The 19,193-nt window shown below is 40.6% G+C and overlaps 2 protein-coding genes across 4 annotated transcripts in view; one reads left to right on the top strand and one right to left on the bottom strand.

Annotated features, from left to right (window-relative positions):
* Positions 1-167: 167 nt before the first annotated feature.
* cert1a (ceramide transporter 1a) lies at positions 168-15,194 on the top strand (the record flags this gene model as incomplete). 2 transcript variants are annotated; one of them, XM_046035098.1, is given in 15 exon segments in its annotated part: positions 168-275; positions 855-993; positions 3,063-3,146; positions 3,303-3,460; positions 7,553-7,645; positions 7,821-7,907; positions 8,896-8,988; positions 9,389-9,466; positions 10,206-10,301; positions 10,736-10,868; positions 10,963-11,033; positions 11,149-11,277; positions 11,897-12,026; positions 13,266-13,403; positions 13,555-15,194. In XM_046035098.1, coding segments are annotated over 14 exon segments (1,527 nt in total), but the record flags the coding sequence as incomplete, so codon positions are not given.
* A 119-nt stretch (positions 15,195-15,313) lies between these two features.
* Positions 15,314-19,193, bottom strand: part of pip5k1bb (phosphatidylinositol-4-phosphate 5-kinase, type I, beta b) — a 35,890-nt gene continuing 32,010 nt past the window's right edge. For both annotated transcript variants that reach the window (XM_046035102.1, XM_046035101.1), the window contains exons 13-15: positions 19,031-19,157; positions 16,882-17,005; positions 15,314-16,708 (exon numbers count right to left, since the gene is read on the bottom strand). In XM_046035102.1, coding sequence (XP_045891058.1) covers positions 16,706-16,708; positions 16,882-17,005; positions 19,031-19,157 — 254 coding nt within the window. In that variant the 3' untranslated portion in view covers positions 15,314-16,705. The remainder of the gene's footprint in view (positions 16,709-16,881; positions 17,006-19,030; positions 19,158-19,193) is intronic.

Raw genomic sequence — 19,193 nt, 5'->3', positions numbered from 1 at the left:
TTTTTTTTTTTTATTATATTGCAGATTGATTAATGTGGTTTTGCACTTACTGATCTCTTCCCTCCCCTTTGTTTCTCCTTGTATCCTCCATTTTTCTTCTCCTTTCTTATCATCCACATCATACTCTCTCCTTCCCTCATTCTCTCTTTATTTCCTGCGATTTTTAGGCCGAGTCTGGTTATGGTTCAGAAACCAGTCTCAGGCGTCATGGTTCCATGTTGTCTCTCACCTCAGCAGCCAGTGCCTTGTCTGCTACATCCACATCCTCCTTCAAGGTAAAAACATAATCACTAGAAAGTTTGGAGATGTTGGGCACAAGCAGATCAAGTCAAATTCCCAGTCGCTCTCACTATGTTTCTATGCGTATTTCCATCAATACACATTTAAACTTTGGCCAAATGTGAACCACAGCACCATGTGAGAATACTAGTTAAAGGCTAGATCTGTTGTAATTGCCCTTGTAAGAATTGCCAGATGTTTTGTGCTTATTTTTTATTATAACCTTGCCTTTTGGTTAAAACAGTAGAACTGACTTGAATCTTTCCCCTGATAGCCTTTGATTGCATCATTTTTTTACCTTTGTTTATTCAGGGAATTTTCACTTAGTGGAAGCCTCTCTTTTGCCCTGATTACATTCACACGGTTACCCGTTCACACCTGGAAGCTGCCCAGTACAACCATACTCTGATCTGCTGGCCACTGGGCAGCTCCACTGCAGTTAAGGGCCTCACTCAAGCGCACCTCAGTGGTGGTAATAAGTGAGGGGCAACCGACAACCTCCCATTCACAAGCTTACTTCTCTAACCTTTAGGCCACCACTGCCCATCCCTTAACTTTTGTTTCTCTCTGCTCAGAAGGGGCACAGGTTGCGTGAGAAGCTAGCAGAAATGGAGACCTTCCGGGACATTCTGTGCAGACAAGTGGACACACTGCAGAAATACTTTGACTCCTGTGCTGATGCTGTCTCCAAAGATGAATTTCAGAGAGACGGAGGTAAGCTGTGGCTTAAATACACCCAGTATGGAGCTTGTGTAGTATCCAAGATTAGGATTAATATTGGATACTATACTATATTTAGGTTTAAATTTGTATTTAATTTGTTTTGCTTTACCCCCAAAAATCTGATGTTTAGAGCAGTGTGGACATAGCAAGGAGGAATTAGTCTTGAAATCATTTATAGATGCAGATATTTTTTACTTGATTCATACAGTATGAAGGAGAGTGGCTGGTGTGAAAAGCAACAAAAATCAATGCCCACTTACAGGGCACTTTGTGGGTTGTTTAATCTCTGAGGCAGAACCTTTCTACTACAAAATCACTTTCATATTGAACTCTCTCATGTAGGCTAAAAGAACATGTGCTGTATTTTTCCAAGACATGGTCATACACTGTTCCTGAGGCACAGTTAGCAATCGCTACCCAGAGAGGTTGAAAGGAGATTTACGATTTTTTTCACTTTCCAAAACCTAAAACAAATCCAGAAAAATGTAGGCTGTGGATTTTCCTAATGTAATGTTAGTTAGCTAACGCTACCTAAGTTATCACTGAATGTAATGTATATAACTTTACTGTTTTGCTTTCTATTGATTGTAATAGTGAATAGAGACCTACCCTGCTTTACAGGAACAGTTCCTTAATATCGTTGTCCCTTGTCTCAGTGGTCAGGTGATGTGGTGGTTTGCTTTTACTCTGTGATTGGTAGGCTTTAGCTTCTGTCTTTATTTGTTTCACGTCAGTTTGACAGCCTGAATACAACCTTCAAATGTATAGTGCAAACCTTTCTGTCTCCTTACTGAGAACTCTTTTTTTAATTTCTCCAAAAAACAGACAATATTTCTCCAAGGAGTGCAGTTATAGACCTTGGCAGCTAAAAGTCCCACAGGTCCGACATTTTGTCGAACTTAGCAACAGTAACTAAGGGGGGTCGTAGCTTAGTGAAGGGTCAGTTGTGTCATCACTCGGCTGCAGCTAATGATGATTTTAGTATTCAAAGCTTCTATAGATTATTTCATCGATGCGTCGTTTAAGAAGTACTTTTGCTTGGCGGCGGCGGTCTTGAAGTCGTGGTGTTCACACTACGTGACTGATCGGTGACAGGGACACACACTACAGGAGCTGACAGCAGCTGTGTCACCAGACGCTGGTCTCCAAACTACGTTTTGTCAAGAAAACACAAGTGAAATGTGAAACGGGAAATTAGCGATCCTGCTCACGAAACAGCTGTTTGTTATTATAAAGATGGCGAAAGACCGAATCTGGGTGAAAGGTTGGATTAGCATACGCAGGTAGCAGGGATTGTCTGAGCTACAGAGAGAGCTGGAGGGAAGTTAAAAGGTGCAGCTTCCCGACACCCAGTTAACTCATGACTGTGTGGTTATAACTCACGGCCCAAAAAAGAGAACAAACGCACGTGTGTACATTTTCAGCTGAGGTCTGCGGCTTACTTTGACTAGCCTTCAACTCAACAATCAGTCATGATTTCAGTTAAATGCTAAAGTTACTGTTACCTTGTCTGTTGTCCGCTGGCAGAACACTGGCTGCTTTTTGTTCAGCTGCCGTCTTGCTGTTGCCAAGGCGACATAAGTTTCGTTTTACGGTGGATGGACGGTAACGTTACAGAGTTGTTTTCTTTAGCTTGAAATAATCCCATACTTTGGACACTTTATTCTTTGTCCCTCGCTATTTTCTCTCTCTCCCTCCACTTAGCAAACAGCTCCATTATAGCCACGTCGTGTTCACAGCTAAGCGCGATGTGCGACAGTAATAAATGTTTGTGCGAAACAGTGTGCTGTAAAGTTACATGGATTAAACGAAGCATCGATGCAAAGAATTTGTGTCGATGCATTTTATTAATCGATTTTATCGATTTAATCTATGAATTGTTTCTGCCCTAGTTAAGAAAAAGTTGCAACTGGCTCCTTTAACTCTAAAGGTATGAGTGGTTGCTATTCATGTTAAACTGTACTCTATTAGCTATACCTCCGGCTTAATGTGTTTGTTTTATGTATATCTTTTTATAATTTGGTTAACTGGACAGGTGGCTGTTGTTTTCTTATCTGTAGTAGAGGAGTACGAAGATGACTTTCTAACCACAGCAAGACCCGACGGTGAATATAATCACAACAACAATGGCAGCAAAGAGAAATGTAAGTTTACCTGCAGATTCTGTACAACCAATCATTGTAAAAATAAATTTTGGTCGTTTGGCCGTGTACAAACTTATTTAAATGTGAAAATCTAGAATGTCCATTTTTAAGTCACAAGGCAGCTGTCACTCATTTCTTTGTTTCTGTCTGTGCCAGTGTTTCCACCTGCCAGTCCCAAAGGTATGAACGGGATAGACTTCAAGGGTGAGGCCATCACCTTTAAGGCCACCACAGCAGGCATCCTGTCTACCTTGTCCCACTGCATCGAACTGATGGTCAAACGAGAGGACAGCTGGCAGAAGAGACTGGATAAGGTACGTTCTAGCACTCTACACACAGAGATTAGAATAAATGTCACCAGGGCTTGACATTAACACCCGCCAACCCGCCAAATGTGGGTGGATTTCAGCCATGGCGGGTAACAGTCACTGCCACTAGCCACTTTGCCGTGTTGAAAAATTGTAGTCTTGTCAAAATGCATCTGAAATAACAAACGAATTGCAATTTGACACTGCTATACTACAACTCCCATGAGTACTACCTGCACATAGTGTTTGCTCATTGGTCCATTCGTGAAGCCTATGTTGACCGACAACATGTTAATCCAGTTGACGCTGTGGAGATTAAACAAGTGGACTGACGGCTGTTTTAGCCTGCTGGTAATTATCAATTTGACCAGCGGCAGCGATAGCAAGCTTTTTTTAATAGCAGGAGAATCCACACAACAGACGCGTCTTGCTCTCTCCTGCAGTGGCGCCACTCGAGGTGCGCCAAATTTGACATCCAGACTCAACGAGAATAGGCCTATAAAAGTTGAATCTGTCACAGGGCAGCCACAGTCCCTTAGACCTGTAGACTCCCTTCTTGTTTTCACCTGATGCTATGGACTCTGTCATCACATGCGACAGCATGTATACACACATCAGCACAGCGGCCAGTCAGTGCGTGAGTGTGTGTAGAAAAAATGCGCAGGAGAATGAGAGAAAGAGAAGAGCTGAGACGGAGAAAAGTCAGGAGAAAAAAGCCATTAAATGCTGTAATATTATAGATATCTTCATGATTAAGGGACAAGGTGGTGTTTAAAAAAGAAAATAACATAAACTACTAGCAGGACTGCCCTTATGTCACATCGTATCGTCATATCACAACTGGGCTACCTTTCCAGAGTTGATCCTATGTTTAATTATAGGCTAAGTACTCATGCCATAAGAAAGCAGAAGATGCGTTTGTATGGTAATAATACCTGGAAAATAAAGACCTGTGTACTCGTTTCAGGTGGAAGTATCTCCAGTTACTCAGAGCTACCAGAGCTTCATGATAATAAACATAAATCCAATCAGAGCTCTGAGGAACATATAAATTAGCAGATAATTTCCTACTCTGTATTATAGTATTAACAGCTGTTATAAATAGTGTTTTTGAAGTTTTTATCTTTTCAATTCATCTTTTACACCCATGCAGCACTTTCATTATATACAATAAGAAGCTGCTCTTTTATGTGTTTATCTTATTAGACTTCATGTTTTCAAAAAAAAAGGAGCTTTACACACAACCTTATCAGAGCTAATGATAATATATTTTAGCACAACAATTTTAAGACACCATAGTCAACTTTAATCATATAAAACATAATTTTCCAGCAACAAAAATGTGGCTAGTGAAAATGCTGTGTGGCTAGTGGTTTTCCAAAGTTACTAGCCACACATTGGCTAGTGAGCAAAAAAGTTAATGTCAAGCCCTGAATGTCATACATAGTGTGTGAAGTGTTGTGTGAATAACAGGCAGTTACCTTAGAGGGTGTGACAGCAGCCACTGCTGTGTGGAAGTGCCAGGCTGAGGAGTGAATCAGTGCAAATCATTGTCTTTTAAGGAGTTGGCTATTATGACAACAGTTTGGTGTTTTTTGGCCCTGTCCTACAGGTGATGAGGGTGTCTTGCAACCCTTTGCTGTCCGATTGTGTTGCCATGATTGTTGTATGTGAAAACGGTGAGCTATGCATGTTGATGGTGAAGTTGATGGGGAATGTACAAATAGGAAAAAGAGGTTGTTTTGGAATAGCTAGAAGGTGATTAGATGGAGGTGGCTCTGAAATGTATTTATATAGATACACATTAGACAATCCCTGATTCCTTAGGATGTAGTTCAGATATGCTTAGTATGAAAGTCTCCCTTGCTATGGAAGACTTAATATATGTTATTGTTTAAGTCTTTATTCCTGATGTCTGCAGGTTCATATTCGAATGCATTTGGTAAAGTGTATCTTGTAAAAAAAAATCTTACTCTGTGCTTTCTCAATATATTTTCTGTGGGAAATGTTAAGTTGCCTTTAGCAAGACATTTCACAACATAGCTCCTGCCAGTTGCAATTGTACAGCAAGATGTGTGCGGATAGAGGGAGAGGATGTGTGCTTAGTTTGCACTGAAAATGATCTAGTCCAGACTAGTCATTTTATTGGATATAGCTGGTTGACAAGTGGTTTTAATGTAAACCAGCTATATCAAATGTAACATTAATGGCTATAGCACAATGAACATATAAATTTCAAAATGGTTAGGCTTGCTTACCAGAAGCACAAATGCACCTGTTGCCCATAATTAGCTTTAATCCTTTTGTTATTTGATCGTTTAGTTTTTTTATTGGAGTGGTTGGAGTTTATTGATTTAATCAGTAAATCTAAAGCTTTATCTATTGAGCAGGCTGTGTCTGTAAAGGTAAGCTCTTCAGAACTCCTCGAGCTTACATCCTGATCAACTGATGTTGTCAAACCAGTTTTTGTGTGTGTGTGTGTGTGTGTGTGTGTGTGTGTGTGTGCATAAAGGCATGCTGCCCAACCCTAAAACCTACTAAACCTGTGAAGTGCTTTCAGTCTGTTACACTGCTCAGGTGAAACTACCTCAATCTTATTTGTGTTGTGTGTGAATTGTAGCTGCTAATGTGGAGTAGGGAAATAGAAATAGTTACAGAACACACACTCAAAGGAACAAGACACGTCCGCTCAGACTCGTACAGAGTGAATTACAAAATGACTGCTCGGACGTCGTGGTGCACTTTGTGGAAACCTTCACTACAGAGGAGGACCGAGCAGCTCAAATACCAGTCACAGAGATGGATACCTCTACAGACCTGCAGCCTCTTTTTCACAGTACGTGTCTGTCTGGGTGTCGAGTGGTTAAACACAGCTGACAGCAGGATTGCCTCCCGTTTATTTTGTGCTAAGGGTTATATGTCCACACCTGCTTGTACACTTTAGTTTCATTGTCTCTTTCAGTCTGGTTTCACTCCATTTAAGTGTTTTCGAGAGAGCTGTTGTTTTATGTTGAAGTATACTTAAAGCAACAATTGCTGTAGTTTGCTTGCTTTCTCTTATTGCAGTGTAGATATGAACTTTTTTTTGTGCACAGTTAAGTGGTTTCAGTCTTCAGAGTGAAGTTTTATTGTATCTGGATTCATTGTTTGCTAGTTTTCTAAGAGTAAATCCAATGTCTCTTCAGTTCGCCATTGTTAAGCAGCAGTGTGTAGTTAATTTGTGTGAAGTGTGTTTATTTGCCTCTGGCAGGGAAGGAGACATTATAGGAAAAACCTGTTTGAGTGCGCACACAGCTGAGTAATGTGGTGGGTTTGTTTGTGACATGCAGACCCCCCACCTCCACCCTTTTTTTCCTCCACTGGAGTGTTGATGTTTTCTTACTCTGTTAGGGTTGGGTATTGTTTATAATTCTGACTCCGATTCTACTTATCAAAGCCTGTTCTTATCGAATCTCAGATCTGTTTTCAACCCCTTCGCTACAAATCTTGTCACTGCCTGGTGGAATTTATCCACTTTCTCTTTGCTCATCTTCCCCTTCATGGCTAAAGTGAAAGGAGTTTCTTTATTAGAGGGATGTCTCTGGGAACTTATTGCTAAGGAAAATATATATCGGATTAGAAATCATTAATTTGCCTTCAATTTAAAAGCTCAATGTCAGCTCACCTGTGTTTTGTACCTGAGTGTGAGATGTTGCTACTGTTAGTGGTAGCTGTGGACATTCTGGGACATTGAACATGAAGCATTCATGCACCTTCAGATATTTTTTCAGTGAAGGTAAGCCAAACTTTACAGCGTAGCAGGTCCTGGCAGATAAGCTTTTATGGACTGTAGAATGCTCACTGCAGTTCAATCAGGAGTGCAAAATAAAGTATGTGAAAAGTTAGGATTAGATGAGCAGAATCTAAACGCACGTGTTCTCAATATCCAACCCTAGACTCTATAACACTTAATTCCTGTAGTTGTCTAATTGTAAAGGATTAGAAGATTTCTTTCTATTTACATGCTGTCACTGTTTGTTGTTGAATACATTTACATTACATATAATACCAGAATACAGTTGTACTAACAACACTACAATGTCCTTTCTCTGTGTTCAGGAGCTAGAGAAGAGGAGGAGGATTGAAGATGCCTACAAGTCTGCTATAAGTGAACTGAAGAAAAAGTCACACTACGGAGGGCCAGACTACGAGGCAAGTTGAAATTAGATGAGCTAAATGGATTAGAGACTGTTAGATCAACCACAGCAGAATTATGTCTTGTCTTTGACCCATGTCTCCCAGCATGTGCATTTTTATCGTTCTGCACCTTTTTTTAGGGATGTTCTCCCAGGATTCTCATAAAGCTGATGACATTTGATTTCCACAGGAGGGGCCCAACAGTCTGATCAATGAGGACGAGTTCTTTGATGCAGTGGAAGCTGCACTGGACAGACAGGACAAGATAGAGGAGCAGGTGTGATGAAGATCTAAATTCCCTCACAAGTTTGGCACAATCAAAATGTCCTGCACAGTTTGAATTAGGCGTAAAGGTCGATTCTCCCATTCGCTCTCATTACATTACGAGGTGGAACCTCTCAGGATGGCTGCTAACAAACCTGAGATTGCATATCCCCTGAGCACATTCAAGTCAGCAGCGATACACTTCAGACAAACATGACATTTACGACCCGATTGTGTCGATAAGCGGAACGAGCCAAAGACAGAATGGAAGGAGAGTTCTACTCCCCAACGCGTTTAACCTCTGTTATATAACTCTGTAATACTCTATTTTATACGACGCACAGTTTACACCCTATAAAGCATATGGTCAAAGTGCATAAATGAAGGTGTTCACATGTGCAGTTCAGTCAGTCCGTTGTGCCTGCCCTGTATAAGTGAGCACAAGCTGCAGATCAGGAATTATCAGCATTTTTTTTTCTGATTGACAATATGCCAGTGTTTGAGTACCTTAGAGTAAGAATTATGGCCAATGAGCCACCGTTGAATGTTTACATTTCAACATTTCACTGCATCTACACCCCTAACACAAGTTGCCTAACTAAACGAAAAGATAATGGAACGTAAATGTATCTGTTTATTTTAATTATGGAGTGTTACAACTACGCTTTTTTTTAACAGTAGTAAGAAGTCACATAGTGAGTAAAAATAAATCATGTATAGAAATCAGAAATGTAAATGCATCAAGATGCATTGATAATCTTTTATGATCGTATCGTAGCCCTCTGAATTGGAATCTTAATGTGAGTTGCCTAAAGATTCACAGTTAGTTCAGATATATAAAACAATTACACATTTGCTCTTTTTCAATCTCTATAGTTCCTCCCTTTATCTCTGTCTGCCTCTATCTCTCTTTGAACCACATTTAAACAAAATCAAGTGAACTGAGGCACAGTTACACACGGAGATGTTCTTAATCTCCTCTCTCTTACTCTGTCCCTCAGTGCCAGTCAGAGAAGGTCAGGATACCTCGACTTACTCTGGTTCCTCCTGGAGACGCCTACTCCATCATCGGTACACACCGATTTGCCACCAAGGTGCTCAACGCATTTCTTATTTTCTCTTTAATGCACATCCTATTTCCATCCTACTTTTGTTGTTATTTAAGGCTACTGGTTGCTGCTGTTTGCATTGTCTCATCATTCCTGTCTGAATCCTGGTCAGCTTACAATCAGCATCACCTGCTTTTATAGCTTTGCAAATGCAATTTGTGTGCTGACACTTGAATAGCATGTTATCATAATGTGTCCCTGCTTCACCTTAATCTGTTCACACAGAGAATCAAGTTTGTATTTATTGCAATAAGAGCTTTCATAATATTCATATGAAATTCTACTTGAGCAGGTTGTGATTTTGTCCTCTGGACTGCTGCAGTGGCGCCTATTTCTGTTTTGTTCCTTATTATTTTCTCTTTCAATCTTCCTCTCTGCTGTACAGCCCCATAGCCATTCTTCTTCCCTGTCCTCGGTTGAGCTAGTCAGTGCTTCAGATGACATTCACAGATTCAGCATTCAGGTACTGTATTTGGTCAACAGCGAGCATATGTATCTGCAGGCGGCTGCAAACGCCTCCCTTTCCACCGCAGGTAGAGAGAGCATGAGCAGGTAGCATGAAAATGTCTACTAACTAGTCTCTCCAGGATTTCGCAAAGGTTTCCCCTGCTTTGAGTTATGTTTTATAGTAAGTGGTCATTAGTACAACATTTTAATTCCTGGAGTTACTTGACAGTTTATCTTTATCACATAATAGTTGTCATCATACCGCTGATGAGAATAAAGTTAGCCTAATACTGCATGACTGGAATGTATAGAAACCTCCATTTCCACCTCCTCCCTTCCTCACAGCATGAGCAGGCATGAATCCAGACTGGCTATGCACTGTGTTCATAATGCGTTGTTGGAATGTTGAATTACACCTGTGAGCAGGATAAAGTGTCAAATATTTATTTGGTTACTGCTCAGTGACTATTATATGTACTTAATGAATTCATAAAATTCTGAGAGGGAAATAGTTCTTCTGTTTGCCTCCTATGATGTTATCAAAACCTTGTGTAATAAAATACCTGCACAGGTGCTTGGTGTGTTGATTGCTCAGGACTGCAAATCATTTAACTTGAGCGTAGTTTCCCTAACACAATCTATTCTTCTTCTCCCCAAACTGTCCTGTGTCCTGTTTCAAAGCACGTCCTCATATAGGCAGGTAAAGAACAGTAAAAGATTCTCTAACATAAGACTTCTATCGATCCTTCTCTTAGGTGGAGGAGATGGTGCAGAATCATATGACTTACTCTCTTCAGGATGTGGGCGGAGATGCCAACTGGCAGCTGGTAATAGAAGAAGGAGAGATGAAGGTGAGTGCAGAGGAGAGAAGCTGCTTATGAATCATTTCCCTTGATTGCCAGCTGTGAATATTTAAATCTCACTTTTTTAAAGCTACTGTAGTTGCAGTAGAAGCATACATAGATCAGAAGCAGGGAAAATGTATCAGCTAGCGGAGGTGGAAGACCTACTCAAATATTTAAAGTAAAAGTATTTGTGCCACAGTATAAAGATAATCCATTAAATGCAAGTTGACAGTACTTTTAAATCCACCTAGTTACTTGACCCCACTGTCGCTTCCATGCGTACAGTTAACTGGAAAAATCGGCTCAAGTTATCAGTCAGTGGTCGAATTAAGAGCATCCCTCAAGATACGTCTTGTAGTGAGGTTGTGAATATGTTTATAGTTCTGATATGACTTTCCATTTATTCTGTCTCACACTCTCTTTGTCACTTTGTGTAACAGGTGTACAGGAGAGAAGTAGAGGAGAATGGTATTGTGCTGGATCCTCTGAAAGCTACACATTCTGTGAAAGGGGTGACAGGACACGAGGTCTGCCACTACTTCTGGGATACAGCTGTCCGATTGGACTGGGAGAGTAAGCTCACTATTTCAGAAGTCACCATCATATGAACATTGTTTGACCTTCTCTGTTATAATGTCATGACCTGACCAAACTCTTCTTCCCTCAGCCACCATTGAAAATTTCAACGTTGTGGAAACACTGTCTGATAATGCCGTCATTGTTTACCAGACGCACAAGGTAAATTGGCTTAATCGTGGTTTTAGATGTTGCTTAAATGTTTGGCACATTTGATCAGTAATTACTCTAATTAGCCTATTTGATAGCCAAACGAATGCCTCTCGTTGTGTTTCAGAGAGTGTGGCCTGCCTCTCAAAGGGACGTGCTCTATCTGTCAGCCATCAGGAAGATCTTGGCAACAAACGAAAATGACCCTGACACATGGCTGGTCTGCAACTTCTCTGTGGACCATGACAATGCCCTTGTAAGATAACTACATTACACTTTACTACATTACTATCATGTAATATTGCAAGTGAGCGACTAGTGAACTGAAAAATGTTTAGTGAACATGTTGTTTAGCCTATATTATACATATTTTTACTTATTCATTTTAGTGACATTTTCCCAGTATCAGGCATCCAGGTACTGTGATTTGACCAAAAATTACAGCATATGGGTGGTGACAGTGCAGTGGATAAGACGCATGCTGTGGTGTGTGTGTGTGTGTGTGTGTGTGTGTGTGTGTGTGTGTGTGTGTGTGTGAGACCCGGGTTCGATGACCATTGTGACCCATCCACCATTGTGTCCCTGAGCAAGAAACTTAACCCCTAGTTACTCCAGAGGCGTGCGACCTCTGACATGTAAAGCAATTGTAAGTCGCTTTGGATAAAAGCGTCAGCTAAATGAATAAATGTAAATGTATATAATTACAAATATTCCTTAGGCAAAAAGGGCTTTGTTGTAGGGCCCTTTTATGGATAAATGGAAGGAAGAATAGTTTTAGACCCCCTTAATCTCAGTCACTTGGTGAAATTAGGTACAGTGGGATTTGTAGCAGTTTAGGGGGATTGTTTGCATTTATATTTTTGTTTTACTTTCAGCCCACAAACAGGTGTGTTCGTGCCAAAATCAACGTCGCTATGATCTGCCAAACACTGGTCAGCCCACCAGAGGGTGATAAAGAGATCAGCAGAGACAACATCCTTTGCAAGATCACCTACGTTGCCAATGGTAAATGCCTCACCAGCCTGACATGGTTTTGATTTATATATGTTTTGATGTGTATAGGCCCTAGGCTAGAACAAAGCCTTTCTATCATCATTTATCGAACTATAATCTGCCCACAAGCACCTAATATTAGCATACCAGAGGGAAGTGTAAAGCTGAGCTTTAAGCCCTGAACAATTTGGGTCAAACTGTTATTTCTTGTCTGCAGACAGTCCATACTAATAGAAGTAAAACACCCACTTTTCTAAACTACAGAGGAGACATAAAGCATCAGTGATATCACTTAACACTAGGCTGTCTGAGCTAATTGGCTGAAGATATACCGTTATTATTTTTCAACGATAGCCTAAGACCAGCAAAAGTCCTCGAGCTCAACTGTCACGCCAGCCTAAATACATAGAGCTTGACTGTTTACTTGACTTACTGATCCCTGAGCTTCTGTTTTAACCATAAGAAAATAGCTGCAGCTGCCTAAAATAAAGTGTATAAATCAAGTACATTGAGTAGATCCAATGTATCTGTCAGAAAACTATACCTGGCTACTCCTCGCATGATGCCACTGAGTTGCTTTTTTATTTAACCAAGAAGTCCTTTGACACTGAAATCTCTTTTCTGAGGGAGACTTGGCCAAGACAGCATACCAGTTGCAGTTTTTAAATATAAATAAAACTAAACAGTCAGGGAATACAAACATGAAACATGAAAGAAAGCGACTAAATCCAGCTCAAGTAAGGCAGTTGCATTTCTCAGTTACATGGACTTTTAACTTGGCTTTACATTTTTCCAAGGGGGACTAGATTATTCACATGTACTATTTGTTTTATAGCCTTTTCTTAAATAATTCAGGACAACTTAATATCAGCCGATACTACTTCGATAAATTGACTTTGTACAGCTAGTAGATAACACGAGAGCAAGACAATCTGTGTGCTTGTGTCTTTGAAATGTCAGTCCAGACGTACACAGCTTCTTCCCCTCCCCTGACTTCCTGTAGACGAGGATATTGTGACATAAAGCAGCGCTGCAGGAGAAATCCTGAGCCAATTTATTGTTAGAGAAGCCAGGGAGGTCATGGGAGTTCATTTAAAGAAATAAGCATTACATCCTCAGCTCTCACTAGAGGGCACCATAGACTGCTGTCTGGGTAGTGAATCTGTACACTTTTGGTTTATGACTAATAACTGTGTCATAAGTTAGCACATTAACACAGTTTCCTGATCATTTCCCTCTGTGTGGCTGCAGTAAACCCAGGAGGATGGGCTCCAGCCTCAGTCCTCAGGGCCGTCGCCAAGAGAGAGTATCCCAAGTTCCTCAAACGCTTCACCTCCTATGTCCAGGAGAAGACATCTGGGAAGCCCATCCTCTTCTGAACACAAAGAGGTAACCAGGAACCGGAAAACATCTTGTTTTACAACTGAGAAAGCAACTAAACTGATGGGTACAACATTAATTACGCTGTTAATGGATGAGACATTTCCGTTTTGTTCATTTCTGGGATGTTGTCGCCTTCAAATCTTCCGTCTTGTTTCAGGCTTGCGGAGGGCCGAGGTTGACCTCTGAAAGACTACATTGTTCCATGTTTAACAACCCCTCGACGACTACATGACCCATTTGCCTGTCAACTAGAATGTGTTTTCAAACTTACTACATGCTGGACACCATATCATCCAGGATGTCCCACAGGACACCTGCTTGTAGAAGAGACTGGTTTTACTGCTTTAATCCGTCAGTAGTTGTCATCCCAGCCACATTATAATGGCATGAAATCATCTGTTGGTCATTTGTATGTAAATTCAAGAGTTTCGTAAGTGTTTTTTGAATTGTTGTCACCAATTATTTGCTTTTTTTGTAAATTGTTTTGTACATTTCTTATGATTCCATACTTGACTTTTTTGGGTTTGCTTTAATCACTAGTATTACAGCTACTTGTTATGCTGCTGCTAAATTAACTACCATGGGAGAGGAAAGTAGACATTGACAGGAAAAGCACTGACGAGGTGTGGTACAGTATCTCCTCTTTCTTGCCTTCTCCTGTCCCTCTAGTGATGACTCTGCAGTTTGATGGGGGGTCAGAGCCTAAGTTTTGAAATCTTTATATTTCTAGATTGTTAATAAAGTAGCTTTCGGAGAGCACCATGGACACAGTGTATTGTACAGAGAAACCAATGTGAGAAATGTGAATTGACTGTTATAACGCTTGAATTTGATTGCCGAAATGGGCCAAGGAAACCTGCAGTGGGAGATGAAGAGCATTTAACTAATTGTCTTATGTTGGACAATATTTTTGACACAGTTGAAGTCATAATCAATAATTGGATTTCTATGATGTAGTTGACTTTGGTCTGTTGATGCTAAGTCTCGGTCTATTGGCTGTGTATATCTGTCTTTAACCTCTGTGTAAGACAGTTTCTGACAGATCTTTGCAAATGGCCAGCCATAGTGTCTGACATAAAGAATCCTCTCTTTCAGTGAGAGATGAGTGGATACATTTTGTACACGCTTGGTTGTTTTTCACCATTTTCAGCCCCTAATGAGGCAGCATCACAAGTGTCAGGTTTGTAAATTAGTCCTGCTGCTATTGTGCAGGTACAATTGTAAAATGTTTAGTAAGATATCATTTCCACCCTATGCTCTGTCATACTCTAACATTACATTTCATATGCCACACTACATACTGCCCTTTTGACTGATTAACTACCCCCAGAATGCCTTAGACACCAGGACGAACTCTAAAAATCCCGGTTATCTCTATTGTACAGCCACCAGATGTGCATTTATCAACCCTGAAATGAAGTGGGCGGGCTGGGGAGTGTCAGCATTTCACATCACCTTACCTCAAGATTTAAATTTACTCTAGATTGTGTTTAACACCATCAAAAGTTGGGAGTTTGTGTCTGTGATGGTGAAAAATTCACCATCAGATTTTTGGTCTAAGGGGGTCCGAGGATAGGAAGGATCTGGATTATTGTTTTGCTGATGATTACAAGAGCTAGATCTACAAGCAATGTCAGCTGAATAATTCATTTAGTGTTTTTAATTTTGATATTTTGACAGTAATCTACACACTTTGTATATTTCTAAGTTGTACATCAGAAGTGTTATTATTTGCACTAAATGTAATGCAATTTGACAATGTTATGTAAATTAAAATTGTTACACAACAGAAACAAATGCCGTGTACTGTTTCAGTGGCACTACTGTCCAGGTGAGGGTAATTTCAACTGTCATGGGATTGTGACGGGACAGAAGTACATACACAGCAGTAATATGTAAATAGTTTACTTCTTGAATGTTGGGATGACAGAAGTGCTTCTTCAGAAGCTAGAGTAAAGAGAAGACATTACATTTTAGTAGTTTATTTATAGGAGTCTCTTCTATATATAAATATGCATTGTCTTTACATTCAGCGATTTAAAGTATTTTTTTCAGCAAATGGTAAAATATTGAAATTTACATCATAAATTATGGTCTCAACCGACACGTGATCGTGGATTTCAACATGTATAGCTGGCTATGGTCTTGATGAAGAGGTATCAGACAGCTTCTAAGTGTAGGATGCATGTCTCATAACGTCTTGAAGAGGACACGCTTATTCTGTATCAAAGGATATCCTGAGTAAAAGCATTTCAGTCATGACGCAAACCTCACAAAACTAGTAGCTCCACATCAAAAATGATCTACAGTATTCCTTCATTGTCTTTGTACATGTAGTATCAATGACTTACAGAGGTGTGCATTTGTAGAGTAAAAAGAGGGGAAAAAAGTGCATATTCACATATTCAAATCTGTGCTTCTGTCAGGTAATCTACCCACCTAAGCAACTTATTCAGAGAAAAATATTTCCAACAGTAATCATAACCAATGTCAAAAGTGCCTTTTTATCAAGAGCGAGTGCATTGTCTCCCTGCTCTGTGCTTCATCGAAGATCCAGTATCTGTCTTTTCTCACTTTACAGCAACCCTTTGCCAGGCCTTCAGGTTCCTGTGAGGGCAGCACAAATAACAGCCCAGTTGGGATGAGGTGACCACTTTAACCACGTCGCAGTCTCTGTTTGGCCTCGGTAGCTTCAGAATCCATCCAAGTCTGGTCATGTGAATCTTCTCTTATCCGTGCTAGCTGTGGTTTTTAAGCTGGCTTGTGTCCTTTGTGCGACAACGTCACATCCTTGTTCATCAGGGACGAAGACGCCATCATAAATTTACTGTAAACATTTCTCTTCTGATCAGCACTAAAGCAGTTGCAAACTTTGAAAATCTCTTATTTCTTTCTGGTCAGCAGAAAAAATATTTAAAGAAATGTACCTACCCTCTCCTCATGTGTATATATAATAAATGTTTAGATCTCTGTTTAGACCATGAAAACAGTATACATATATAAAACTTCATGGCACTGCGTTGACGCATGCTCTAAAAAGCAACACTCAGTTCAGCCTTATGTTCATCGCATTACATGATATGTCACATGATTCTTGCATTTGTCCATCGCTGTGACTCTGTTGGTGTTTTCTTTTAGTCCATCACCCGGTGGAGAATCTAAGTGTTTTTATGTGTTGGCAATACAAGTGGCAACATGGATCTAGCAGCACTGGAAGTGGAGTCAGAGGCCAGCCTGGCCGGTCCAATGGAGTGTGGCGATTGTCTTATGATTGGCAGGAGGAAATGATGGTTGTAAAGCGGCTCTTTTCACTGTAGGGGGGAAGAGAGAAATGGATGATTGTTAATGTAGTTTAGGCCTGTTTTTAAAATGTGAACAAGCTTAACATGCATAAGCACAAATACCTAAGAACTGAACACCTTAAGAGGACAAAACAAGTCACAAATTACCCCAGTGTGTCAGTGAGCGGGGAGAAACAACTCACCAAATAGACATCAAGAACAGATCCGTCATCACGGTCCATGTCCACATCCATGGTGCTCTGCTCTGAAGTCAGGCAGATAGCACTGTCCTCCAGGGTAAACGTGGAGCTGGATGCAACATCATCTCTGAAACAGAAAAAGATATTTTCATATTAACCTACATAGTAGACAGCCCTGAGAGTTTATTGTCTCTGTCAAAGGGAGTTAAAGCAGCTGTATAAACAATGCTTGAAAAACATTCTCTCCAGAAACAAATCACACACTATTGCAGAGTCTCTGACATCAAAGAGACAAAGAGATTACCCAACTGTGAGCAGGATGGGAAACCCGTCTGGTGTCGGGCCAGAGGAGGCCTCAGCTGAGAGGTTCATAGCCTCAGAATTCTCTCGCAGGATATTAACAAATTCTCCTGACTAAGATGAAAATGACACCCTTGCTGGGAGAATATGTACTACAAATGGTCACATACAGCGATAAGAGATAAGAATGAGCGTAAGGACTGAATTATTCTAGAAAATGGCACACACAGTTTCAGTAAATGTGCCACAAGCTCAAAGTCCAAATTTGGAGAGGCTTGGGGAACATCAATATTTCTGTCTCAAGAGCTTCACCAGGATATTAACAAAAACTGTAAGATGGAAAATACAAAATGTGATTTAAATGATGAGCACTGTGTGTCATATATGCATTAAAAGATGTCACATATGTACGAGAGAGTCAAGAGCCCCCTACAGAGCCATCACCTGCTCCTGCAAGTGCACAAAGGAGTCCTCCAAGGCACACAGAAGAAATTCATGGGAGTGATTTGAGTTGGGGGGGGGGCATAGAAAATTAAACTAAATACATACATACAAAGAACTTAAATAATGAGACTGCATATGAATCAAATTTATGGCTTTAATGTAGCTTGACCATCAGGCAACAGAGTTGTTCATCTTCCCTTTCTTTTATGATTCTGGTTCAACCACCAGGGGGCAGTTTGAGAGCTGTTTTCCTTATACCTCTGCGCTCCCTGATAAAATTCAGGAATGTGTTTTTACCCTTTCATGACATGTGACTGACTATTTTTGTGTGTGTTCACAGTCAAAATCAAAGCCAGTTAGAGAGAGTAGCAAAGAAGATGGATGGATACAGATATGTGTAAACAACAGCTTTGTTTTAAAACAATCCTACCCTGACGCATCACAACATAATTAGGTGTAGGTGTTACTACTGTAGCAGGCAAACCAGCTGTCAGACAGGGATTACTGTTGATGGATATGCAGTCGCCTCTGCACCGCTTGTCCTCTTTTGTCACAGTCTTTCGGCAGCATAATGGCACTAAGCAAGACCGTGTCAAAGCTGCTGTTTAAAAATTTATGAAAACAGTTGACAGAACAATGTCAGCGGAGCAGCAGGTGACTGATCGGACAGACAAGACCGGGCAAGTCACACAATGGTGCCTCAGAAAGCAAGCTGAACCTGACACTGCTGGACAGAAGATGAGGTGAGAGATGGGAAACAGGTAGAGGGCAGAGGACAAAGTGTTTAGAAGCTTCTAGCGAGAGGCAAAATGAAATTGTCCTTTACTAACAGCCAGACAATGCAGTGAAATGAGAAAAGAGTTTGTTGGAGGTGTAATAAAACCAGTTGATGCAATATGCTCATTATTATTTTATAGCGTACACTAACAACATTATCAGATTGTGCAATATACTATGAGGTAAAACAGAACATTGACTATAAGTCAACACTGTACCATTAAAACATTCGTTTACATAAGAAAAATAGCAAAACAAATATTCCTTTTCATAGAGTATTTCTTTTTACCTGTCTTGTAAATGAAATAGACTAACAGTACCCACCATCACACCACTCATCCTTGTACTGTACTGTCCATATGTTGTGTAGGAGGTGTGTGTATGTATTGGATGCAGGTTGCCAAGCCAGCTGAGTCACCTGCTCCATGACACACGTCACCAATAAGACCATGTGACGTTAAGAGCACAGGTGACAATAACGTGGGAGAGTGTGTGTCAGGTGTGGCGAGTCTTTCTCGTCTTCAGTGCCATATTGTGTACAGTAATCTTGCATCATGATTTTAAGGTGATAAACCACACATGACAGCATGAAAACATCCCGAGGAAAAAGGAAAAGAAGGAGATGCCGCACCTCTCCTCCGTTTGGTTGTCCACGTTAACAAAGATGGAGGACGTGGAGATGGTTCCCATGGAGGAGCCCTCGTAGAAGGACGGGTTGGCAGGGACCAGATCAGGACGCAGGTACGAACCGAACACAGCTGAGGAGAAAATATTCACATAATATCAGTAAAGGA

The sequence above is a fragment of the Micropterus dolomieu genome, linkage group LG21 (assembly GCF_021292245.1).
Source record: "Micropterus dolomieu isolate WLL.071019.BEF.003 ecotype Adirondacks linkage group LG21, ASM2129224v1, whole genome shotgun sequence".
NCBI classification, from domain to species: Eukaryota; Metazoa; Chordata; class Actinopteri; order Centrarchiformes; family Centrarchidae; genus Micropterus; species Micropterus dolomieu.
Note: the sequence above shows the minus strand (reverse complement) of the source record. Positions and strands in the feature narration are given on the sequence as shown.